Source organism: Antedon bifida, chromosome 3 (assembly GCF_963402885.1).
Source record: "Antedon bifida chromosome 3, ecAntBifi1.1, whole genome shotgun sequence".
Classification (NCBI taxonomy): Eukaryota; Metazoa; Echinodermata; class Crinoidea; order Comatulida; family Antedonidae; genus Antedon; species Antedon bifida.
Genome location: NC_136228.1, coordinates 4,960,492 through 4,987,524, shown reverse-complemented (window position 1 = coordinate 4,987,524; position 27,033 = coordinate 4,960,492). Strand labels below are relative to the sequence as shown.

Below are 27,033 nucleotides of genomic sequence, written 5' to 3'. Positions count from 1 at the left end.
GGGGAGCAAAAGGTCCCAAATTCCTTTTTACCATTAGAAACACATTCCCAATACCAGACTTTCCGGAAAACCTGACATATTAGGCCAGCCCAAAAGTGTCCGGTATTGGGAGAGTTAACTGTATTAACAATTAATAAATAATTATGTGATTTATTCACATTCATTTTTTGTATGTTTTTGGCCTCTGTTTTTACCCCCTTTTTGTCTTGATTTTTAGAAATGATCACTCGTATCATTTGAGATGAGGCTACTAATTCTTAGTCCTTCAGTTAGATTAGGACGGCACATTTTTTGCGTAAAAATGTATTTTTAGACACAATCACATCGCAGCCAATTATCTGCTAATATTACAATCTTACAGTGCTTATTATATTGTTTTTTTTTTTTATTTCTTCAGCTACCGGATCTAAATAATGAAATAGAAAATGTTACAAAAGTCTTAGAGGAAGCTGAGAAATATGAACAGGAGGTATATACAACATTTTATAGTATTTATTTTGTTGTAATATTCAATATTATTTCATTTGCCTCATAACACTGCAGCTACTGATTGTGAATGTGTTGTTATTTTAGGCCAGAGATACTATAGACTCTATTCCAGAGGAGATAAATAACTCAACCAAGGACCAAGTGGATGAATTTTACAAAGAGCTTGATAATATCAACGATACTCTTGCAGAAGGTATTGAGGAAGTTGAAGATGTCAACAAAGAGGTATAAACTATTTACAGTTAAAGATTGCAGTTAAAGACTGCAGTTTTTCACAACATATTTATATTAAAAAAACTATAGGGGACAAAAGAGAATGAGAGACAATTGTTAAAAGCTGCAAAGGGGCTGACTCTTCTGTTCTTCAGTCTTTGGTTACTTTTCAGTGATAAATCCCTATTATATTATTTAAAGACTCTAGACCTACGTTTTTTACCTAATTTAAGGTCACACACTACATTTTCTGAAAAAATAAATACCATATGGACCTGACAATGTTTTGTTAAAATGTAAAAATTAAGTCGTTTCTAATAATTTTAGCGGCCCGCTGTAAATCCCAACATGCATCGCGCGCGGATATTTTCATATTGTGATGTGATGCACCCACTTTGACCGAGGGTTAGGGTTAGGCTTTGACCGATCACGTGAAAGTGTAAACAAATAAAAGAACCGTAACTCAGTTAAAATACCAGGTCTTGCTCAATTTGTATTAATGGATTCTGTCAAAAAAGGGAAGACAATTAATTCAGCAACGTGACAATCGCAGGCTAGGCCTATAGCTAACATACTATGTTTTAAAATTACCGTTCTTTACCAGCTAGGCCTACAATACTAAGCCCAACTAAGCTAGACCTAGAAACGTCTACATGAGAACTTTCGATGCGAGCTACTTAGCTACATTGTTTTTCTATTTTTATCATAATTAACCTTAGAACGCACATTTAAGACAAGAAATGACCTGGTTTAATGTTTTTAAAGTTATATATTATTTTTACAAAACATCAAAATTGCAGGTCTAGTGTCTTTAACTATATGTTCTTGTTGTCTTAGGTTTCAGAATTTGTGGAAGATAATAAGATACCAGAAAAAAAAGATGATGCTGATGGAGACATTAGTATAGAAGAGATGGATGAATATGTTGATTATGTGTAAGTAAAATCTTAACTGGACACCTTGGGCTGAGCTAATACATTTGGGAAGTCTGGTATGCTGAATGTGTTTTTAATGGTTAGAAAAGTCTGATTTTGGGAAAGTTTACTTTGTTAAACCCTTATTCAGGGGACACCCCTATTAATTTATTTATTATGATGTGAACAAGTAGAATATGTTTTATCATTACATCTAATCCCTATTAATGAATTAAGAGGCCCCAATGTGTCCCCTTAATAGGGGTTCTACTGTATTTGGCAATTGATGGCAAATATGCGTGGCTGTCTATTGATGATGGCAATATTGACTTGTCTTACTCCCCTCTCTCTTGTCTATTCATGATAATTGTATCATGCTTTTGTGAGCAATACAGAATTAGTGTGAGTACTTAAAACACATTTGCATAAACTGTAAATCTTTTTCCTTTGACAGAAAATATGGTTTTATTGGTATAACATGCAGTATACTGTTGATAGTAATGTTCAACATTGGTGGCATGGCAATGGGTACCTTTACTTACAGACGTGGTTCTCCAATGGATCGGTCCAAATGTTCTAACGCTGGTGGTAATGTACTCATGTTGTAAGTATAATGTTTATACATTATATAATATAATTATTATATTGTGTTGAAAAATGTGAGCCTGTCATACCTGGATAAACCAATAGAGGACTAGAACGTCTAATGATGAATTAGCCAGAGTTTTCGTAAGCCAAAGTTGAAATTAACATTCTGCCATCAAGTTAAATTCATGAAGAAATTTCCACTTAAATTTTGTTTCACACGCAACACAAGGACGTAAGCAAGTTGCAACTAATTTCACATATCATGACGAGCTGGATTGTCCAAACTGTTGCTTGTGATTGGTTGACTTGATGATCGATGATGTTAGTTTATTTTTGTTTATGGAAAGGGATGCATACATTTTGTTGTATTATTAGGTTTAGTTTTTGCTGATAAATAAAAAAAAAGAAAAAAAAAAGAGAAAAGAGATAAAATATATTAATATTTTTATGAAATTTAAAATAAAAGAGTAATGATATTTTTATTTTATATTTATCAAAATGAATTATTTGAAATTCAATACTTACCTACCTTATTAATTTATATTATTGTAATAGTTTAGGAAAGAAAGAAAAAAAAATATGTTTACATTGAACTTGAACATATGTTTACAAGAACATATCTTTAAACAATTTTTTTAAAGGCTTGAATGATTTAGTTAAACAAAATATATTGTTATTTTCAGTGGAGTGTTCTTGTCCTTTTTATTTTTCTGGATCCTGATGTTTGTGGTGTCAGTGTTCTTTCTGATCTTCAGTATTAGTTACCAGGTTTGTGATCCATTACAAACAAAGGAATTGTTTAGAGAAGTAAGTATTCATTGCATTGTTTTTATTATTTATAGTTTTGTGGTACACTGTGTGTTTCCAAAAGAATATATGGAATGAGATGTTAATGTTTCATTTGTTACGCTACAACCATCTTTTAATTATTCTATTTATAGAGTAAATAAAATAGTGTAAAAAGATTTATTTTTATTTTTCATAATAAAAAAGAACAGAAAAAAATTATGTTTTTTTTTAATAATTCAAAATTTACAATTGTAAATGTTGTTTTTCTATCACAGACGATAGACCAGCCTGGTTTCTTAGTTAATGGTAGTGAGGGCTCGTGGGTAGGAGAGACTCTGTACAACAATAAGTCGTATAACGTGAGCATTGCTGATTTGCTGGAAAGTTGTGAAATGAATCAAAGTGCCTACCACGCATTCCAGCTTCATTATGTGTTTGATTTTAATGATGTTTACAAGGTAAAAAGCTATTCTTAAGCTCTGTATCTTTTATTTTTATTTTATTCAATCAAAACCAACAGCGATAATTCCCCCCCCCCCCCCCCCCAATTACAGGTTTGAAACGTAAAACAATACAACACTAAGAACAGGTAACAGTAAAATACAAATATATAAAAAAAATATATATCAAACTATATGTGACAAAAAAATGTGATGTGACCATATATGGACATGATGATATCATATCACTACCATATTTAAGCATATCACTACCATATTTGGGCACTTTTAGAGCAGAGCTTTAGTAGGGTATTAAACTTGATATTAGATTTAAAATCTCAGAAACTGAGAAAATAATTGGCAAAATGCAGGGTCACAGAAGGTGCACTATTTAATATTTTGTGAAAACTGTTGACAATATCTTGCAAACAAACCATTTAGAAATAAATGATGCCATTTATGACCTGTAGAAAAAAATATGTTGTTAGTGCATAATTTTCTATATTTCATATGTCATATGGTATACAGTATACACAGTATATACTGTATACTATATAAATTGTACAAAGAAAGGATAATCCAGTTTTCAATGTATGTATTGTATGTATGTACTTACAGGCAGTGGATGATTTAAGAGAAGAAGCAGACAAGTTGATCGATGAGGTTGAGTTGGATACCAGTGACTTTGAACTTGTCACAGAAGAACTTGAGGATTCAGTCACCAAAATTATTGATGACTCAAGTTTAAATGAATTCAACATCACTGAATATCAACTACTGGTGTGTAGATCATTCATTCGTTCATTCATCTTTTCATTTTGGAATACCATGATGACATATAATATATCCATAAAAAAAATCTTAAGGCTCATTTACACTAGGACGATAACGATCAACGATAAGTAGATCTACTGATAAGTAGATAAGCATGCATTTTTATTACATAAAACAAGAAACAAGAAATTAGAAAGATTTTCGTTCTAGAACTATAGGATAATCATGTATGCTATCTTTGATAAAATTAATATTTTTAAAATTCCAATCAAATGACGTCATGATAAATAAAAACAATAAAATCTTTGCATTGTCACGATATTATTGCTCTTACTAATCATGAAGTCATTTGATTGGAGGTGTGAAAATATCATTTTCATCAAAGGAAGCATATATGGTTATTCTATAGTTATAGAATGAAAAGTTTTTATATTTCTTTTGTTTTATGTATGAAAAATTCATATTTGTCTATTTATTGTTGATCGTTATCGTCCTAGTGTAAGTAAAGTCAATGCAATAATAATGTTGCCTCCATTGAAATACACTACTTATTTTTAGGAATTCAATTAATGGGATCTTGTCAAATTGTTCTACTTCAGTTACTGCAATACCTATTTTTTTTTTTTTGCTATAACATATGGGTTTTAGTTTATGAAATACAGTAGTTATTTTGAGGAAAGTTTGAAAAAAAAATGAACACACATTCACAGACAATTTCCCAATATTTTTAAAAAGTGTACTTTTGAAATTTCTAACTTGTGCTTAGCCTGTTTTGCATGTACTTTTTATACAACATAACCCAATATATTAACATTCAATGCAACACTTGTAGAAAAACCTAAACAAATTTTATCTTATTTTTATGATAATATCTTATCTGCTTTAGCTTAACAAGAACTTAACAAGTGATTTGGAATCTTTCGCAAAAACATTAAATGAAACAGCAGAAAGTGTTGTAAGTACAATTGTATTTTATATTACTTAAAGCTACAATTTTGTGGAGTTACACAGACAAGCAGTAACGGTAATAAAAATATAGTTATACATTGTTTGATGGTTTGCATCCGAAATAAAATATTGATATAAAGTTTGCGGTACACAAGATATATTAGTTCTGAAGAGAACTGTTTCTAAATGTTTCAATCAATATGCTTTGATCGTCCTCAGCAGTGAGAATACAGAAAGTCCAGGAATAGAAGCGGAATAGGATGGGACTGGGGTGAAAGCTAAAAACAATAGCATGTTCACAGTGGGAAGGATTGAAACTAGCTATAGAAGAACAAATACATTTATTCTCTGTGACCATTCTGCCAAGGATAGATATTACTACGTGGGACATGCTATTCTATGTCTGTGAAATATAAAATTAGCTGTGTTTATTTTTTCACAGAATTCTGCAATAAGTAACCAATTATACAGTATTTCACATGATGTTTCTGAAGCTGATGAACAAGCCAAAGCAATAGAGGCGAAGATGGTAAAAAAACAACTTTTGATTTTTATATCCTTTAAAACATTACAAAACAGTGTAAATATAAATGACACTAGAATGTAACACAAGGATGTCACTGTTCCAAACTGTCACTTGGTCATATTAATTGCATTGCATGTATTGTTGTATCTAAGTGTGACTCGGGATTTAGTTCATGCCACATAAACTCTTCCAAAACTGGACACTTTTAAACTGAAGCAAAATCTGGTTTTCAGAATGTACTTTTGATATCGGAGAGATTTCAATTTGTGATGACCAACGCATAGTGTCGTTCTTTGACCTAGAATTTGCTGAAACTATAGAAAAATAGGTAGTGAGGAAGCACACGCCTGGCATATGCACAATTAATTAAAATGATGTTACTAGGTCCTAACATGGATTTTTCCTAGGTAGTTACAAATTGAAATTGGTTGCCGGGTTATTGTTGTGGTTGTTGGCTATCAAGTAAAAAGTTACTTTTATTTTTTTATTGTTTTTTCAGAATGAATTGTTAGTAGAAGCTGAAACATTGAACGAAGAAATCATCGAAATACAGTTAACTGGAAATAAGACACTCAAAGCAGCAACTTACACTGAGTCCAAGGTAAAGGAAAATGCAACGCAACAAGTTGTAAAGGACAGCACAAGTAATTACACAGACCGTCTTATTGCATATGCTGAGAGTTATGTTGATCACTTAACTCAGGAGGTAATGCTATGATATTATTATTAATAATAAGCTTTATTTATTCATGGACACTTTCAGTAAGGCCGTTACAAATACAAAACAAAACAAAATGTATACAGAAAAATAAAAAGTAGAACAGACCTTAATTACTATTAAAGCAAAATATTAAAATAATTAAAATGGAATAAAATAACAATAAAAAAATGATAGATTTACTGGAAGTAGTTACATACAGGTACATTATGGCGCGTTTCAATTCTTTACTAGATTCATTGACACATTTTATTAGCTTCTAAGTACAGACAACCAGCAAAGACACAATGTACTTAAGTCATAGATTGTTGCAAATTGAACGCTTTCTTAAGCTTGGTTCCCACAAGGACTTAAAGCGCAATGTATATGGTTTCACCAATAACAAGCAATGACTATTTCAATCTGTTGCTTTTCATTGGTCAGCTCGCTTGTTGGATCTATGTCCTTGCGTTGCGCCTCTAGTGGGAACTAAGATTTACAATGAAGCCTCTTTATGATATACAGTGTTTAATACACACAAAAAAAATGTTTAAAATACTGACTTAACATCAAAGGAAAGGAAAGTTCAATTATAGTAAAGGACAATACTTGATAGTACTATTGCACACCATGTGACCCATAATCGTCCAATCAAATGACAGGAACTTATTTAGGTATTATATAATATAGAATATGCACTTCTCTGTTTCAGGTTGAGGATGATTTGGCACCTTGTGGGTCAATTAGCAGCTTGTATAATTTATTTGTTGACACAGTTTGTGATTTTAATATTGATGCAATGGTGAGTTTAACTGTCACAGAAATATGTTGTACCATCATAGATATACATGTATATATATTTTTGTATTGTTTTTAAGAGGGCCTCTTCAAGTCAGCTGTACTGTTGTAGTACAGCTGTTAGAGCTACCCTTGTGAAACAAAGTTAAGTAAATAAATACAAGTTCTAAAAGTATTTTTGTGCTTTATAAAATATTTGAAATCAGTTTTTTGCCTACCTTACCTAACCTCTTCGGGCCTCGTAGCCCATAAGGCTACAGTGGCAATTTTCCAGTTGGTTCTATCAGCAGTGATTTGTTTTGCTTTGTTCCATGACCTCCGTCCTAGCTATTCTCTTTTCCACTGTTCTCTGCCATGTTATTTTTTAACAACCAGAAAATATTAAAAATACATGGACCTTTGAAAATACAGTAACAATAATTTTCATTAATTAATTAATTTTTCATTTTAGAACACAATATGGTTCACATTAGGGTGGAGCATTTTCTTTTTTATACCAAGCATAATTTTTGCTGTAAAACTTGCAAAATATTACCGCATTATGGACGATGAATATATTGAAGTTCCAAAACCAAAGAAAAAGAAAAAAAATAAGAAAAATAGAGATGCAGAAACACCAGAAGAGGATGAAATGGGTAAATATTAAAAGATGTCTTTATTGTTTACTAATATTGCTAAGCTAATATCACATGCTCTCATGCTCGCCTTAAACTTGATTCCCACGCAACACAAGGTCGTAAGTGCAATCCAAGCAAATTGACCAATGACAAGCGACAGTTCAGATAATCCATCGCTTGTCATTGGTCAAATTACTTACGAGAACCAAGCTTTAGCAACGTTAATTGTTGTTTCATTTTGAATGGGTTAAAATGGTTTATTTTATAAATAGCATTTTTTTTAAAGATTTATTGTCCCCAGAAACATTAAAAATAAAAAAAATCAAGATTTGGATAGGTGGTTTTTTTTCTACAAATATCACAGTCAAACTTCAGATATAGTATAGAAAGGCTGTTACTGACAAACACACTGCACAGCACTATTTCAAAATTGTCTTAGTGCCTGTTTCTGCTGAGCTCTAAAAAATGGAATTTCTCAGCAGAAAGAGGTCCTTAAGCTCTGTCCACACTATCAATCTAGTTTGACAAAAAAAGTGTGATGTGCCCAAAAATTTTAGTGATATACCCAAATATGGTAGTGATATGACATCATCATGTCCATATATGGGCACATTAGTTTTTTTTGTGGTCACATAATGTTTAATAGTGTAGACAGAGCTTTAGATACCATACAATTTGATTTCCATTGTAAGTAATTAATATATATTTTAAACCTGGGAGATATCTATCTGTCTTACTGTAGTTTTCTTATTATTTTGATGTTTTTTGTTGTTGCTGCAATGATGCATAACTCACGGTTCCATTTTCTCTCATTCCATCCAGTCCCTCTAACACACCCTCGTTATTAAGGTGAATATTTTGAATTATTGTTTGTGATGTTTTTGTTTTGTGATTGTGATTTAAGTGTGATCGTGATTTTAGTGTGATTGTGTTTGCCTTCAGAGTTCATTTTTAAATGAATGTTTTGCTGATCTTGCCGACTATTCTCATAAAATCTCAACACCATTTGAATTTTGTTTGCATTTTGGCATGTTAAACTAACAATAATAAATTTTACTAAAAACTCAAATTAAATGCTTAAAGGTGAGTATTTCAAATTATTTACATTAATAAATGTTAAGTTCTGTCTACACTATTAAACTAGTTCGACAAAAAATGTGATGTGCACAAATATGGTAATATGGTAATATGACATCATCATGTCCATATATGGGCACATTACATTTTTTTGTCTCATAAATTTGATAGTGTAGACAGAGTTGATTGTATGTGTCACACTTTGATTGGCAGATGCAGAATGTGATTTTGAGAGAGTCTAAAAGATCTAGCAAATATAATTATAGTAAATGTGATTGGCCTGTTTGCATCACATGGTCTTCATTGCACAATGCACATGACTTGGGTCTGAATATTGCTCTTGTCACCGCAACATTTTTAATATTCCTTTATTTGACAACAACAAAATGAATTTGATCAATTACTAATATGAACCTACTAGCTTGCTTTTTGCATAAATATGAATTTGATTAACAACCAAAAATGATTATATTTATTTTATTATTTGTGTGTTATTTAAACATTTCCATTCATTTTTAATTTGATAAATTATTTGTTATGATTATTTGTCTAATGATTTAGAACACCATTTATGCAGATAATTTTCTAATAAGAGTTCAGTAATAGAATCTTCATTGCATCATAATACCTCTTTCAAAATGTGGTCTTTTGAAGACCAGAATTACCTTAATGATTGTTTGTTAATTTCCTTATATAGATGTGAGTATTATCCTACTGTCAATTGAGGTCAATTGACCCCACTCCGACCTTGTTGACCCCAATCTGACCTTGTTGACTTGCTTATGTTATTAATTAAATCTAATATTAAATAAAAATATAATTACTATTCTTTATTCTTGCTGTATATTACTATTTTATCTATTTTACCATAACTTTACTGTCTTTCTTGTGTTTATTACATTCTTCATAACATAACATTCATTCTTCAATAATAACCCTAATTATAAGAATTCTTTTCTTGGTGATGGCGCTATTTACTCTACTTCTGTGCGGTGTATGATTTCAGGGGCTGATAGCATACAACTGATGGAGAACAGTCGACGCGGGGCAACTAACAAGGATGTTACACCCTACGCCAACCCCCATTACAGACATGGTACAGTCCAATGCACTTTCACCTTTACTTAGTTTTTTTAATGACTCTTTCATGATTTCAACTACACCATCGTTGTTACCGTGGTTACATGGTACGAATACCATTTTAGCAACCATTTAAAATTACCGTAGTAATAATTTGTAATATAATAATGCTCTGAAAAAAAGCTCTGTCTACACTGGGAGATTTACATCTCCCTGGTCTCCACTATCAAACTTTATGTGACAGAAAAATGTGATGTGCCCATATACGGACACGTTGATATCATATTTGGGCACATCACACTTTTTTTGTAAAACTAGTTTGATAGTATGGACAGAGTTTTATATAAACGTTTCTAACCGTCATATTTATATTGCGCTGTATACAGTAGTATCAAATCATAGTGTGTGACCTTTGACACCCGATATATTGAGTTGAAATCATGAAATGTCATTCTTCAACAGCACACTTGCTTATTTTGTGGTGTTGGTTTTCTAATATACTTTTTATGTTAATCTCTTGTATGTACTTATGTAATAATTAAGCTGTATTGATGGCATTAGTTTAGTATGTTTCCAGTTCAAGTTAAGCACAGTCTTAAGCTGCATGCAGCAATGTAGTAAGAAAAATTAATTCCGATAGATTACGATTATAGACATGGAACATAAGGATGTCAATATTTTTATGACAAAATTACCAAATTTGGCACAAATGTTATCATTAATTTAGTTTAATAAATAAATCTCAATGTTTCCATGTACATTATTTATTTACTTTATTTATTAACTTAACTTATTCTACAAATCTTATATAATTGTGTAATTTTACTTTAGTAAATTAGTTATTGAACCTTTTTATTTATTACTATACACTGATAGTTGCATGAAAGCACTTCAGAATTACGATTTGTGAATCTTCTAATGATAAACTTGTGGATGCAGGCATTGATCGTACTAAAACTAAATACTGTAAACAAACGCATCAACACAACATTAGCTTTATACGATTATTTTTTTTTAATAATTTTATTAATTTAGTTTGTAGATTAATTTCAGAATTTATTTTAAAATATTAATTATTTATTCAGGTGAATATTTACAAACGTGAAACTACAAATAAAACAAACAAGAAAGGAGTCAGTAGGAAAGTTTACAATCAGCACAAGCAATCTTATAAGCGGAGGTCAAAGGTTACGCCTCTGAATTTTTTTTCTAAGGGTTTAGTCTAATAAAAAACTTAAGCGCTTTCTACACTATCAAGCTAGTTTGTCAAAAAAAGGGATGTGCCCAAATATGGTAGTGATATGCCCAAATATGGTAGTGATATGACATCATCATGTCTATATTATATGGGCACATCACATTTTTTGCCACATAAAGTTTGATAGTGTAGACAGAGCTTTAGTTTGTAGAGAGATGGCAATGGGCTCTTGGACCTCCGCTTATTAAACCAAATAGCGAGTGTTTTATGAACCATTTTGCATCGTATATGGATTTAAAAAATTCTTTGATTTGTTTCAGATTCACCGATCCTTGGATACAATGATCTAGGAGGAGCAGGAGTGCCTCCACCTGCCTACAATTACGGTGAGCATTATAACATCACTCCTCACACCGACTACTTCTAGCATCTTATATACATCATCTATTTCTTCGTTTGTCATATTCTTCGCGGTTGTATGCAAGACTTTTTAAGCTGAGCTAAAATTTACTCAACTTTATCACAAGACTCCTTAAGTTGAGCTAAAATTTGCTCAACCTTATCACAAGACTCCTTAAGCTAAGCTAAAATTTACTAAACCTTATCACAAGACTCCTTAAGTTGAACTAAACTATACTCAACCTTATCACATGACTCCTTAAGTTGAGCTAAAATTTACTCAACCTTATCACAAGACTCCTTAAGTTGAGATAAAATTTGCTCAACCTTATCACAAGACTCTTTAAGCTAAGCTAAAATTTGCTCAACCTTGCTAACATTATTTTTCGTTTCTTATTACTATGTATCAAAGAGAAATATTATAAATAACATTAATTAACAAATTAATTATCATTTGCATATTTAATACCGAAAATTATATACAATCTATTATCAACTAAATCTTTTATTTCTGATTTACTTTCTTTCTTAATATACTTTTTTTGTAATTTATTGTTGAGACTATATACATCGAGTTCTTATAAACTAGAATTCTTTTGCGACTCAAAAAAAGTTCCAACCAGCTTCCTTCACTTCTATGAATTTATTCGTCCCTTTACCAGGGACCTGCCTATACATCCCATTCTTTCCAATTTCTTTAGATTCAGTTATGTCCAATATTAGCAATTTACAACTTAATGTAGTTTTGTAATTAAGATTTCATTTTTCTTGGACCAATACTTAATGTAGAGGATGAAAGAGGATTAACTAACTTAATGTCCACAACTTTCACTTTTTTACTTTCATGTAAAAATAATCAGATTTTATCCAACTGTGTAGTAATATTAAAAAACAAAACAAATGTAATATTTATTTCAAAGCTTTAAATTTTGTCTAAGATTTGTGTGCTTGTATTTGATATTTTTTTAGTATTTTGTAATTAGATTTTATTTATACCATATGTATTCTACATTTTCTAAATTAACTTGTGTAAAAAATAATATTGACTGTAATTATGATTACATTATTGAAATTTAATTATTTTGAATAATAGATTAGGGAGTAGCACGCCTATTTTTTTTGTGTAGGTAAGCGATGCAAATAACATGAATTATTCATTAGCTATGTTATTGAATATGCATGATACGTGACCTAGGAATTGACCTGACTAAAAACGATCTTCATTGAGTAATCTGTCAGTCTGAACGACACATTCTGTGTGCTTTTCATGTCATTTACAGGACCGTAGACCACCAGTAGATTGTTCCCTTTTCTTGCGACCACTGCACCATATTGTTTGTCGTGGCTATGGCCCTGGTTTACATGGTTCAAACCCCAGAACGTCTGTTTTGATTTTTTTTTCACAAAGGAGAGAGAAGTTATTTAGAGAGTTCAGTACAGAACTTCTACACAGTACAGTTCTGTCTACACTATCAAACTAGTTTGACAAAAAAAGTTTGATGTGCCCAAATACAGTGGTGATATACCCAAATATGGTAATGATATAACATCATCTGTCCATATATGGGCAACACATACAATGAATAATTCAGGATTTCTGCATCATCTACCTACAGAGGAAACAACTGGTTAAAGTTACTTGACCTGAATGACCTTTTTTAGTCCATTCTTAGTGTGCTATGTAAAGTATGCTTTTATTATAAATGCTTAAAATACCATATTTATGAATATAATAATTATTTTAAACTGGTGCTTAATCTTAGTAAGATGTCTTTCTTAATTTTAGTATTACTATTTAAATTTAAAAACCATGATCTTTTCATTCAATTGTATTTAATGAACTATTTAATATACTAATATAAAATAGCTGCATCCAGTTTTTGTGAGAAAAATTGCTAATTAAAATTAATTATTTGTATATATTTATAATATTTATTATTTTTAAATTTAAAACAATTTAAAAGTTCTTGCATTTTAATATTAAAGCAAAGTACAAAATATTGATACAAAAAATGAAATTATTTTATAAATCTTGAGTGAAATATATCTACTAATTTAAAAACAGTCAAAATGCTATTAATACATGATTTTATATAACATAATATAATAGTGGTAATCATGTAAAAAGTTGATTATGACTAATTCATTTAAGGGTATTTTTAAACATGCTATATAAATAGATATATAAGTATATAAGTTTGTTAATAGACCAACATGAGAAAATAATTCCACATGTTTACCTTGATATGATATTGGTACTATAATGTGATCCCTGTATCACTTAAAGCAATAGAGCAAAGTGTTTTGGGGAAATATGAGTAAATAGCCTAGATAATACTCTTAAATGAGATATGTTTTTATTTTGGAAAATGAATCATTTTCCCCAAATGTTTTACCCAGGTCCCCGGGGACTTCAGGTATACTCTGTCATATGCAGGAAGTACTATGAATTGTTGATAGTAACCTGTTTGCCATGGTGATGATAGTGATCCGTTTGTCATGGTGATGATAGTAGCCTGTTTATTATGGAGATAGTGACCTGTTTGCCATGGTGATGATAGTGACCTGTTTGTCATGGTGATAATAGTGATCTGTTTTCTATGGCGATGATAGTGACCTGTTTGCCATGGTGATGATAGTGGCCTGTTTGCCATGGTGATGATAGTGACCTGTTTGCCATGGTGATGATAGTGACCTGTTTGCTATGGGGATGATAGTGACCTGTTTGCCATGGTGATGATAGTGACCTGTTTGCTATGGGGATGATAGTGACCCGTTTGCCATGGTGATGATAGTGACCTGTTTGCCATGGTGATGATAGTGACCTGTTTGCTATGGGGATGATAGTGACCCGTTTGCTATGGTGATGATAGTGACCTGTTTGCCATGGTGATGATAGTGACCTGTTTGCCATGGTGATGATAGTGACCTGTTTGCCATGGTGATGATAGTGACCTGTTTGCTATGGGGATGATAGTGACCCGTTTGCTATGGTGATGATAGTGACCTCATGTTTCTACACTGATAGGTAATATAGCATATTTATTTGTGATCAATTCAATGTAGTTATATCTTATAAGGTCAACTATTGAAAATGATTGTTGTATTTTTGAATTGAATTTGGAATAAAATGCATTTTTAAAATTTGGATTATTTTTGTTCAAATACTTGAAGTGGTTAAGATTGATGCAAAGGATTATTTGACAATCAAGGTGGATACTAGTTGTAAAGCTTTGTCTACACTATCAAACTAGTTTTACAAAAAAAACTGTGATGTGCCTAAATATGATAGTGAAATACCCAAATCGTCATCATGTCCATATCGGCACGTCACATTTGTGTGTGTTTAGACAGAGCTTTAAGGTTCCAGCAAACATTTAACAAAAGAGTTAACTTTTAAACGACTTGGAGTTAGCAACTGAAATTTTTGGTGTGTTCGTGATCGTAAAAATGTTTGCCACAGGCCAGATAAAAGATGGATGGTGGCTGTAGTTGGTAATAACAAACACTGAATAGTTTATTTTCAAATGAGTTATTAATAACTTTGGCTTCAATCACCCCGGAACAGTGATAATAATGTCAAGGTAATAATAACAGTGCATGATCCAAAAATATTGTTTTGCTTTATATATTTACAATTTGCATACCATAGTCATAATACGATTTTGGCTCGAGCTTTAGTTGCTTTTGTAAACTGTATAGATATTGTTACATTATTGAACAAGTTCCATATAATTCCTTTGCATGTTGATAAATATTAAGTTTGTTTACGTTGTTTCATTACTCCTTTTTTAGAACAAATTTAGAAATTATATATTTTTAGCATGTAGTATAATTAGTATAAAAGGGTGTTGTTTGTTGTTGCTTGTATTTACTGTATTGTTGCTTTTGATCCGTATTATACTAAATTTATCTGCACTGCTTTTGTTCTTTGTTCATATTTTTTTCTTCCCCTTTCTACATCTATATGTTTTTGAGAATGTAATTGTATCTAAACACAACATAACAGTGGATATCGTTTGCTGTGTACAATTTATTCATATATGAATTAACCTTTTATATGTCTTACACAAATAAGGATTTAACCAATAAGGGTTTGACCAATAAATACTTCAACACTCTTCAACACTATTTATATTTAACTTTTTTTTTTATAAACATTACTTAATGGTTTAATCATGTTTTTGTTTACATATTGTTTATTTTCAGAGGACCCTCATTCTCTTCCTTACAACCGTTTACCGGAATCATATGGTACACAAAATTCATTTTAATTTTTGTTTTTCGTCATCGAGGGTGTTTTCATTAAGTCCTTTAAGTTTTGCTTAGTGGTGTTAATTAACCTGCGGAAAAAGGGATAATAACAATTATAATTCATTATTATAATCATGAATTGTTTGTTTATAGCTCAAAATATTCGTAAAACATGGACATTGTTTTGACTTCAATTGTGCTATCAACATTTCACATTAATGCTTTTGTTAATTACATTCATGTTTTAGTACATTTAATACCATATAAGGCATCTCTGTATCTTTCATCTCCTTATATGGTCAATGGTTATGGTTTATACTCCTTATATGGTAAATGGTTATGGCTTATACTCCTTATATGGTAAATGGTTATGGCTTTTATACTCCTTATATGGTAAATGGTTATGGCTTATACTCCTTATATGGTCAATGGTTATGGCTTATACTCCTTATATGGTCAATGGTTATGGCTTATACTCTTTATATGGTAAATGGTTATGGCTTATACTACTTATATGGTCAATGGTTATAGCTTATACTACTTATATGGTCAATGGTTATGGCTTATACTCCTTATATGGTAAATGGTTATGGCTTATACTCCTTATATGGTAAATGGTTATGGCTTATACTCCTTATATGGTCAATGGTTATGGCTTATTACTCCTTATATGGAAAATGGTTATGGCTTATACTCCTTATATGGTAAATGGTTATGGCTTATACTCCTTATATGGTCAATGGTATAGCTATAATTTTGGTTATAGTCTCTTTATGTGTTCATAAATATGGTAGCAGTATGAGAAACATTTAGGCCTAATTCGGTGAAGTGTACAATAACAAGATTATGATTTATCAACATGACAGATTATTATTAATTATCAGAAGGTGTCTGTCTGTCTGTCTGTCTGTCCTCCTTGGTCAGTTGATGTATTTAGTCTTATCTACCATCACAATTTTATTCAAATTTGTGATTTATTATTATTTATTAGCATTTAGAAAATAATATATTTTCTTCTTTTTGTTCCTGAAATGATAGTATAGTATATATTTGTACGATTTATTATTCATTATTTATTTTCATTTCTACTATTCTAACCATTTATAACATTTATCATGCTTGCTATGTTTATTTTCTATATATATACTGTGTAATGCATCTGTTAATATCATGTATACATTTCCATTTTGTTTTAATCATAATCTGCATGTGTTTTTTTTCTGTCTCTCACCATCATTTCATTTACAACTTAACTAGACTCAGACGAAGGTGTTTATTTTCCTGTTGCGAATGGCATGCCAATGAGAAGGCTATTGTATTCTAGGCGTGGTGATAAATTATAAAAGTGTTTCTTTATACACCGGTAACATATTTTATGCTATTTTCTTTTATGAAAGGCAACAATATTTTTTATTTTATAATACTAATTGAAAATATTTGCATCAACAAAATGTAATTACTTTGTGCACTCTCTAGAATATCATTCATTCTCACAATATATTTTGTATACATTAGTAGTCATTTTTTGTATTTTGTGTTATATATTTCTGAATAACCATTAATGTTATATTTTTGGTTGAAGATGGGATCTTTCCCCATCTTAAATTGTTTTGATACATCCCAAACACCACCTTTTTCTAGTCCAGGTTCAGACTGCGACAAATTGGTTGAAAAAAATGTTCATTGCCTGCCACTTTATTTGATAATCAAATTTGCTTTTTTCACAGGTGGCGGACGTCGACCAGTGAGTGCCATGTATCCTTCCCATGGTGCCCCACCACCCCGACAGCCAAAACCACAACGTTACAGTGATATGTATGAGTATAATTACCAAACATCAGAGTACATGTAAAACAGAAAGAAATTATGTTAAAGCTTTATTCCCACTTGAACGTAACGACATAGGCCCAACACAAGCGACCGTCCGTGTTGTGATTGGTCAAATTACTTGCTGTGTGCTTAGGTCATTGTGTTGCATCCAAGTCAGAACAAGGCTTTAACAATTCAACTATGCTGCTGTATCATAGAATAGAGCTATAAGTACAATCCATGCCTAGCTATTGACAAACAACTATATTTGAAGTTTTGAGCTGTTTTAAGTACATTTATTTACAGTCTAGATCAATACACTATCCAAAAGTATAAAGGACAATTTACACGATGAGCAGTAACGGTAAGCAGAAAACTGCGCAGTTTGTCCCATGTATCCTGAGCATAAATTGCCCGTCCGCACTGTACATGATCATAAAGAATAACATAGATTCTATATTTTTATTACTGTTACCGCTCGTCTGTGTAAATTGAATGGACTTAACAATACACAGATCAATGATATAAAAGATTTTCTTAGTTTTGCTTTGATGTATTCATCATTTTTTTTATAGAAGAATTTGAGAAAGCAAACTGGCCGTTTGTGAAAAATTCTCTTGCTTTAATATTAGGATCCAAATGAAATTATTTCAAGATTATTTTTATAGTCCATATATGTAAATATTAATTAATAATGCAATGATTTTTACCAATGTTTACGCTTTTACGTAAGTTGATAATTTGTGTGAATAACGATTATTCTTGATTTTAATTATGACCCGGTTATTATCCAATGAATGGATAATAAGCAACGATAAAGTTTTTTGTTTTATGTAGATATTTTACCAGGAGTGTGCTAGACACCGTTTTGAGTTTTACTAGTAGATTAACTGTTGTACACTTTATGTATGTATTTTAGTGCAATGGGTTTCATAGTGTACTTAGACTAATTACATGAAACTCAAAACCTTATTTATTGCAAAATGCAACATTTTATCAAGGAATCATGAAAACACATAAAGCTCTGTCTACACTATAAAACTTTAGTGTGATGTACCCAAATATGGTAGTGATATGTTTAAATATGGTAGTAATTATGATCATGTCTATATATGGACACATCACAAAGGGAATGATGTGGCTTGATCTCAATGAAGATACAAATAAAATAAGTAAAAGCTAAATGAAAACAACCAGAAAGAAAGTGTCAACCTTGTGGGAAACACCATTCCTCCTTCATCAAGCCCATTTTACGTTATATATTAAGCATCTTTTTTAAACCTATGTTTTCTCGTTAATACTGTAGTCAAATAATATAATAGAAGTACGGCCCAGAAACACAACTTTTCTTTCATAATTTGAATTTGGAAACACAGTAACACACAATTTTAATTTATCAATATACGAAATCTGTACCGTTTTTGGTTTTCACTTTGCAAAAACACTATCATTAAATAAATACGGATTTGTATTAATTACAATTTAATGAGTTCTCATTAATTATCTTCTTCTGAACCGAGGGCTACGTTACTATTATGTCTCTGTTATGTTGTCGAGTAGCTCGCCCTCTACTGTCTGTCGGTTTTCTGAATATTCAACCAATCAGAAAGCGTTTAGCAGAATTATGTTGCAGGCAATCGACAGTACGCAGACGAACTTTGAATGAGTGCTTTTAAAGAAGGTTGTTGTGGAATAATACTATAGTACGGTGTAAATTGACTACAGAAATCATAAAGATCATTTACAGGCAGTCGGTAATACCAAACTTGAAGAAGAAGGTATGTTTATAAACCTAGACCTATGTCAAATAATGTTCTGTGAATGAGGGGGACTTGGCAGCTTACATCTGGGATTCATGGTGACAATGACAATGTAGGCCTAGCCTACGTTCAACGCTCACTATGTCTGGCCGGCCTAAAATGTTAAAACATGTATAGGCCTAGGCAGACCTGGGCGATGTGGCTTCCGACTGAAGAGGCCTATATCCACTGGGTTCGGAATTTTATGTTTTCCATTAAAACGGTATGTTTCCAAACATAAACGTTGGCCAAAATTGGTTTCGAACCGGTCTGGTAAAAGCATCTAGGGGCCTAATTTATAATCGTCTTTGTATGAAATGAATACAAAAGAAGTGTAAAAGAAATTTGAAATTTGTTTAGTGAAGTTTAGTATCTCCCTTAACTAATCTTAATAACACAAAAAATCACCTAAGTTGCTTAAAAAAAAATATTGCATCAGCAGATGCAGATTGTGGTACAAACCAATAATAAAAAGTAAAAGCACCTAATTTATAATCGTCTTTGTATGAAATGAATACAACCGGATTGTAAAAGAAACTTGAAATATTAATAAGTTTAGTATCTCCCTTAACTAAATCTTAATCACACACAAAATCACTTAAGTTGCTTTAAAGAAAATTGCAATTTTTTAATGCAACAACAGATTGTGGTACAAACCAATAATATTTTTCCATTCATTCTATTATTTACCATTCTCTCATATATTTAAATGTATTATACATACATATATAGGCCTAATGTGTATAAACTGGGCCTATATATGTAATATTTAGCAATGATTATATCTTTATAGCTCCATGATTTTATCCCGATGTTCATTCGCAATACACCTCATCCGCGAGTCAAAATCCTCCATATCGAAGAAAATATGCTCAACGTGACGTCCGCCGTTTTTACCGAGTGTAAATCCTGCACGGCCATGTAACATCCGGAAATTGTCGCTTGCTAGAATTTCCCCTATAAAATAATTAGAAGACAATGTAAATAAAAATAATAATAAAATCTTGGATTTATAAAGCGCCTAATGAAAAAACTAAGCACTGTACATATATTATTATAACTGTTGTCATTTTTGGATCAAACACGTATGGAAACATACTACCACAGCTAGTAATAAGTACATTGTGTCTTGACCTTATTAGGTACCCATTTGTTCACGTGGATGGAGAGAGGCAAACATAAGTAAAGTGTCTTGGATACAAATGACGAGCGTTGGATTCAAACGCACGATCTCACGATCAGTAGGACAACGTCCAACACACTGCGTCACACACTCTTACAAATACAAATCATGAAGTAGCCAATTACGGTATACATCATTATAAAACGGCAGACAATGTGAATGTCACCAGCACACAATGTAAATGTCACCAGCACACAATGTAAATGTCACCAGCACACCATGTGAATGTCGCTAGCACACCATGTGAATGTCGCTAGCACACCATGTGAATGTCGCTAGCACACAATGTAAATGTCGCTAGCACACAATGTGAATGTCGCTAGCACACAATGTAAATGTCGCTAGCACACAATGTGAAGGTCGCTAGCACACAATGTGAATGTCGCTAGCACACAATGTAAATGTCGCTAGCACACAATGTGAAGGTCGCCAGCACACAATGTGAATGTCGCTAGCACACAATGTGAATGTCGCCAGCACACAATGTGAAGGTCGCCAGCACACAATGTGAATGTCGCTAGCACACGATGTGAATGTCGCTAGCACACAATGTGAAGGTCGCTAGCACACAATGTGAAGGTCGCCAGCACACAATGTGAATGTCGCTAGCACACAATGTGAATGTCACCAGCACACCATGTGAATGTCGCTAGCACACCATGTGAATGTCGCTAGCACACAAGAAGCGAAATGATGTCAAAGTGACAGTTCAGAAAAAACATTGCCTGTGATTGGTCAAATTAGACCTTTTTTGCGTTACGCGTTGTCCTAGTGGGAATCAGGCTTTACCAACGTCATCGCCGTCATCAACGTGCGATACGAGCAATAACATGACATTCACATTCAAGTCGTTCTTTACCTTCCTCTAAATTCAACACCATCAAGTTTTCCGGCGAATAAACTAAGCTAGCAAATTTCTTTAAAGCTCTGTAGAAAGCAGGAACCTCGTCTGTTGAGATATTTTTTATCGTTTCTGTTCTGGCATAATCACAGTACGATACCATTTCTACATCCCCTGATTCGTTTAAACTACAATGCAAAAGAAATAATTTAAATCAAATTCTATACTTCCAGCCAAATAAATTCCCAAGATCAATATTAAACAATAACAATGAATAATATATATTATTGTATAATATAGAATTATTGCATCGTCGGTGTTTAAGATAGTTTTTGCCCATAATTGTAAATTAACGTGACGTACTTTGGTCGTCGGTCAGTCCCTATCAAGAAAGACAGATACATTTTTCACTTTTTACAGTACAGTAATTATACCTAATAGTCGGACGCTGGTTTTTCAGGTGCACGTTTCCGCGTTCATTTTCACCATGCATCTGAAATTCCAATACTCCTTTAGAAAGCAATTCAAAAGCCTTCTCATCCAAATTACGAAGATCTCGTGCAGCTTTAAAGCCATCTGCGAACCAACTCTCACCACCGACTTCCGGTCTCTGTATGCTATGCAATAGTACGATCTGTATATATATATATATGCAATCGGGAACATTTTTTATTCACATAAATGTTATATAATAAATTTCGTTATTCGTCAGTATTAACTAATGCTTTGAGGAACTGACAGAGGTCATAATAAACATTTTCATCATTGAAAGATTATTATGATACTTATAGCTTGGCGGTGCCCACTTGTGGACGCAACGCAACGCAAGTACGAATCACGCCGCAAGTTTAATCACGACGCGATGGATCGCATCACGAACTGTCGCTTGTGATTTTCCAACTCACTTGTGGTACGCCTATCAAACCAAATATGGAGACCGGTACCGCACTCTACGGACTCAGCACGTCATAGTTACGCGCAACAATTTTGATTAAGTGGTAGAAGTATAGATCCGCCGCTTGTGATTGGTCAAATTATCTGTGTTGCGTTATGGCCTTAAGACGGGAATTATTTATGTATTGTGACTTACCCCAGGAACGGTCTTTCCAAAAGTATAATCGGTATGCAGTGAAAGCTCAACGGGTGTGTATCCAATAAAAAATGCATCACTCTTTGCTTTTATTATAGTTATATCTCTAAAAAGAAAACAGCATCACATATACAATCAAGTTTGATGTAAATCAAGTCTTAATCTCAAGATTTTTCTCTCACGGGAAAAAAAGTTTATATTTATTTATTTTCAGTCACATTCGACAGCGGGAAACCCGCAACTAAAAGAATGGATTAAAAATATTTAAAACTATATAAAATTTAAAAATATAATACAAACAATGGAATACATTTTTTTAAATCATTAAGTCATTAAATTGTTAGGAATTTATCTTTAGAAATAAGTAAATGATAATGAAACAAAAAGTTATATACTACTAAATTGATAATATTCCAAATGAAGAAACGTATAACATTTTTTTCGACACGTCATTCATTATAATCGTCATGGTATATAAGATTGGATTTAAGTTAAGTCTTGGATTTAGAACAAAATTGGTTTCACACTACAACCTTTTATTTGTCTTTTTGTCACCCGTGACGGCGGAGAACATTTTTACAGCAATCCAGTTTGCTTTGTTTAATTCTGTCACCGTTACGGGTTTTGTTTGGTTTATCTGTATTGACGAAATAAATGAAATGAAAAGAAAACCTGTATAAAGTAAATGAACATACTGTACCCGAAAAAGGTCTGTCTTGTATGAGCAATGTTTCGGGCAAACGTCATCAACTCGTTTGATTTCTTGGGAACACCTTTCATTCGACCCATTCCAAATATTTTAATACTTTTCATCCATTCGTACATTTTCAGAGGATTATCAACAACTTCATCGTATTGGAAGACGGGAACGATACTATGTGCATCTGACCCCATGTACACCTTAGGAAATTCTACGTCATATGTTCCTTTTAGCATTTCTGGGGCTTTTTCTCGCAGCCACGTAAAATCTAAAACTGTTACATGATCGTCATCACCATGAAGCGTTATCTCATTGCATCCGTTTTTATTGACATAATTGAGTTTCGCGTTTGCGTTAAACGTTTTATACGTCAACAGTTTTTGATTCATTCCTGAGTCATAACATTGTTCACACCTGCAGTTATCTCGTAACCACACGTACGGGTAACGCGTCACCTTACCGTCTTCCCACGTCACATGCAGGAATTCGCCATCATCTGACGCGTTGGCAGAACATCTAAACCCGATATCGTTTTTTGTCTGTAGCTCACCAAACCTAACGGAGGTTGTCCAGATTGATGACTTTGGGACCTTAGAGGTGTTGCTTTGGACTGTAGACGAATGAAACAGTTGGATAGTACATACAGATGCTAATGGCGTTTTGTTCAGACAGGTTTTCAGTGGTTGGAACAAGCTACCGTTTCTGTTGACATTCCGTAAGACAAGGCGAGATAGTTGGGCCATTTTACTGCTGTAAGAACAATAATGAAGTGTGTTGATATAAAGTTTGCGGTACACCACGTATATATAGTTCTTAAAAGAACTGTTGAGTTTCTAGATGTTTAGATCAATATGCTTTGATCGTCCTCAGGAGTGAGAGGAGTGAGGACTGTCAAAGTATATTGATCGAAACGTTGAGAAACTCCAGTTCTTTTCAGAACTATATATTATACGTGGTGTACCGCAAACTTTATATCAACATTTGCTTTCCATGCAAACCTTTAAACAAAATAATAAAGACATTATAATTTATACAAGAAACACGATTTATTAATTTGGCAGTTCTTGTGGACTAATTGTATTATCTGTGTACCACTGTCTGCATGGGTAGTATATTACAGTAGGCCTGTATCATCACCCACTAACGTAACAAGGGACAGCTTCTCATCCCTCATAAGTGACCGTCTCTCTTAAACGACCATCACCTCTCGTTATGGACCGCGTCTTATAATTGACCATCTCTCCTTAGTGACCTAAGGAACAGGTTCTCTTAACTACCTCTCGTAAGTGACCACTTCTTTTAAAGGACCACTTCTCGTAAGCAACCATATCCTCTCATAAGGGAAAGCTGATCATATAATAATCGACCACCTATTCTAAATGATCGACCACCTATTCTAGGTAAACTTGAATCCTGTATTGCCGAAGTCAGAGCATGGTGTCAATCTAACAACCTGGTTATGAATGATGCTAAAACAGAACTTATTCATTTTTCTTCTCGTTTTAAGCCTGCGTGTTGGACTGCCTCTGTTAAGATTGGTAATTCTTTCATTCAACCATCGTCATCCTGTAGAAACCTTGGAGTTGTCATGGATTCAACGCTTTGTATGTCCAATCAGGTACATAACATCTGCAAAGCTGGGCTTCACGCTATTCGTAAAATTGGAAGCATTCGGAAGTACCTGGATTCAAGATCAACTGAGATTCTTGTTCACGCCTTTGTTACATCAAGGCTAGACTGTTGTAACTCATTACTTTATGGCTTACCAGCAAAGGATATCTCTAAAATTCAGCGAGTCCAGAACACAGCTGCCCGATTGGTCGTTCAAAGCCCCATAAGGCAACATATCACACCTGTGCTGAGACAGCTTCACTGGCTTCCGGTAACACAAAGAATTACATTCAAGATCCTGCTCTTTGTTTTCAAAGCTCTTCATAATTCTTCATCTAAGTTCATTTCTGAACTTATTCAACCTTATGTTCCTAAGCGGTCTCTGAGATCTCGATCTGAGTCTCTTCTTGCCCATATATTTCATCCCTCCACTAAGTTTTATGGAAATCGTTCATTTTCTTCGGCATCCGTTTCTCTATGGAATGCGTTGCCTATTGAAATCCGTCAGGCTACTTCCACCAGTGTCTTCAAATCTCTCCTCAAAACCCACCTTTTTAATTTGTAATTTTTCAAAATTTTCTGTCTTTGTAAAGCGCATTGAGGCTTTCAGCATAATGCGCTATATCAAGTACCAGTTATTATTATTATTATTATTATTCTAAAGGACCGCCACCTCTCGAAAGGGACCATAGTGGTCATTTAAGATAGATGGCTGCTTACCAGAGTTGGTCAATTATGAGATACATATCTCAACATTGAGCTTATGGTGCCCCTGAGCAGTGCCCAGAGGAAAGGCATTAACATATGTCGAAAAGGCTAAAAACGCACGAGGCCTCCATGGTTGGAGGGCCACTTAGAGTCCCTAAACCAGGGGCCTCATGTCTCTACGTTACGCCATTGCATATTATTAGTGACTCAATTAATCAATGAAATTCTCGTACCTGTTTTGATTGATGCTCACAAACACTAGTAGCACATGTGTATTGTTAATATAACAGCTACAGGATAGGCTATCGTGGAATTAATCTTGAGGTTTTTTCAGTCTTGAGCCTTCAGTTGTTTTGAATTGAACCATAGAAAGACAGTCTACAAACAACAATTATACTTTCCATTTTGATATTTAGTCTTTTTTATTTCCTTATTCAGAGTTGTTTACAAATAGACAGACCTACTAGCCTTAGTCTTAACGTCTATTGGCCAAACAAATCGTACGATTTATTACATTAATAATGAGAATTGAAATAACTCTAATTATTAACATGACAATAGATTGCTGTTGATATAAGGTTTGCCCGTCACATACCATGGCATTGCAACGAGTTAAAATAGTTTGTAATTAAAATGATAAGTAGTAATATTACGTACCTGGATCGAAAATTCCGAGAAGTTTTCCGGCAGAATCGAGACTGACAATGATCGCTGCAGTTGTGTTGGTATTTGCAACATTCTGAGTCTCGTTTGGTCTCGTTTGTTTCCGTTTGGTTGCGTTTGGTGTTTAGTAGGACCGGCAGTTGTGTAATGTTATGTAATGAGTAACCGGCAAACAATGACGTATAACGTGACGGTATTTGGATGCTACTGTTATAAATAACGTAACACTAAAAAAAAAAACGTTTTTAAATATTATTAAATAAAAATACCTCATTTTCAGAAACTGAACTAGTTTACAGTTGCAATTTACATACCACTTCTACCATCCTGCTACTTCATTTGCATACAGTATGACTTCTGCAACCAGAGACTTTACTGGCAGCCATTTTGAACACTTTCAACAACGAGTCTAAAATATGTTTCAATGACCACGATTATGCCATGTTTTTCTTTGCCTATACGAATTGCGTCCAAGTGGGAACCAAGCCTTAAGATCTGTCTACACTATCAAACTACAGTACAGTATCTATTTTCTATATATATATATATTTAAATGATTAATCGTAGGTAAAATCACCATGGCGACAAACCCAGTTGATATCAATTATCCTAGCAACAGTCTGTTCTGTACACAACGATGCAATTGAACTCATCAAGCCAGAATTAAGAGAGGAATTGTTTTACATGGAGGAAAAAATAACCACACAATCACATTGTGAAAAATTCCTATTTTAAGGAATAAATCGTGTTAAAAGCAACAACAATGTTGATTTTAGTGTCATTTTGTCTATAGATGGGGCGACTCCAATAGTAACCCCCATAGGTTAC

The 27,033-nt window shown here is 32.9% G+C and overlaps 2 protein-coding genes across 6 annotated transcripts in view; one reads left to right on the top strand and one right to left on the bottom strand.

The window, feature by feature from the left end:
* LOC144837257 (prominin-1-A-like) overlaps positions 1-17,655 on the top strand; it is a 34,817-nt gene extending 17,162 nt beyond the window's left edge. Inside the window, exons 9-25 of one of the 5 annotated variants that reach the window (XM_078692296.1) lie at positions 398-469; positions 574-714; positions 1,540-1,637; positions 2,071-2,220; positions 2,888-3,011; positions 3,269-3,451; positions 4,052-4,213; positions 5,094-5,162; positions 5,598-5,684; positions 6,181-6,387; positions 7,091-7,180; positions 7,628-7,811; positions 9,877-9,966; positions 11,469-11,534; positions 15,757-15,801; positions 17,059-17,164; positions 17,529-17,655. In XM_078692296.1, coding sequence (XP_078548422.1) covers positions 398-469; positions 574-714; positions 1,540-1,637; positions 2,071-2,220; positions 2,888-3,011; positions 3,269-3,451; positions 4,052-4,213; positions 5,094-5,162; positions 5,598-5,684; positions 6,181-6,387; positions 7,091-7,180; positions 7,628-7,811; positions 9,877-9,966; positions 11,469-11,534; positions 15,757-15,801; positions 17,059-17,144 — 1,854 coding nt within the window. In that variant the 3' untranslated portion in view covers positions 17,145-17,164; positions 17,529-17,655. The remainder of the gene's footprint in view (positions 1-397; positions 470-573; positions 715-1,539; positions 1,638-2,070; positions 2,221-2,887; positions 3,012-3,268; positions 3,452-4,051; positions 4,214-5,093; positions 5,163-5,597; positions 5,685-6,180; positions 6,388-7,090; positions 7,181-7,627; positions 7,812-9,876; positions 9,967-11,468; positions 11,535-15,756; positions 15,802-17,058; positions 17,165-17,528) is intronic. The other 4 variants (XM_078692295.1, XM_078692298.1, XM_078692297.1 and 1 more) reach the window with 4 other exon arrangements.
* A 1,380-nt stretch (positions 17,656-19,035) lies between these two features.
* Positions 19,036-26,331, bottom strand: LOC144837263 (gamma-butyrobetaine dioxygenase-like). The gene is made up of 8 exons (XM_078692311.1): positions 26,200-26,331; positions 25,776-25,920; positions 23,224-23,973; positions 22,524-22,629; positions 21,868-22,067; positions 21,452-21,621; positions 19,894-20,366; positions 19,036-19,692 (listed from the first exon to the last, which is right to left on the bottom strand). Exons 3-7 carry the CDS (start codon positions 23,964-23,966, stop codon positions 20,197-20,199), a joined length of 1,389 nt encoding a protein of 462 aa, XP_078548437.1. The 5' UTR covers positions 23,967-23,973; positions 25,776-25,920; positions 26,200-26,331; the 3' UTR covers positions 19,036-19,692; positions 19,894-20,196.
* Positions 26,332-27,033: the final 702 nt, after the last annotated feature.

Coding starts and splice junctions, on each gene's coding strand:
- LOC144837263 (XM_078692311.1), bottom strand. CDS start 23,966: ATGGCCCAACTATCTCGCCTTGTCTTACGGAATGTCAACAGAAACGGT. Junction 22,630..23,223: donor ACAAGACAGACCTTTTTCGG/GTACAGTATGTT, acceptor TTTTCTTTTTAG/AGATATAACTATAATAAAAG. Junction 22,068..22,523: donor TTGGAAAGACCGTTCCTGGG/GTAAGTCACAAT, acceptor ATATATATACAG/ATCGTACTATTGCATAGCAT.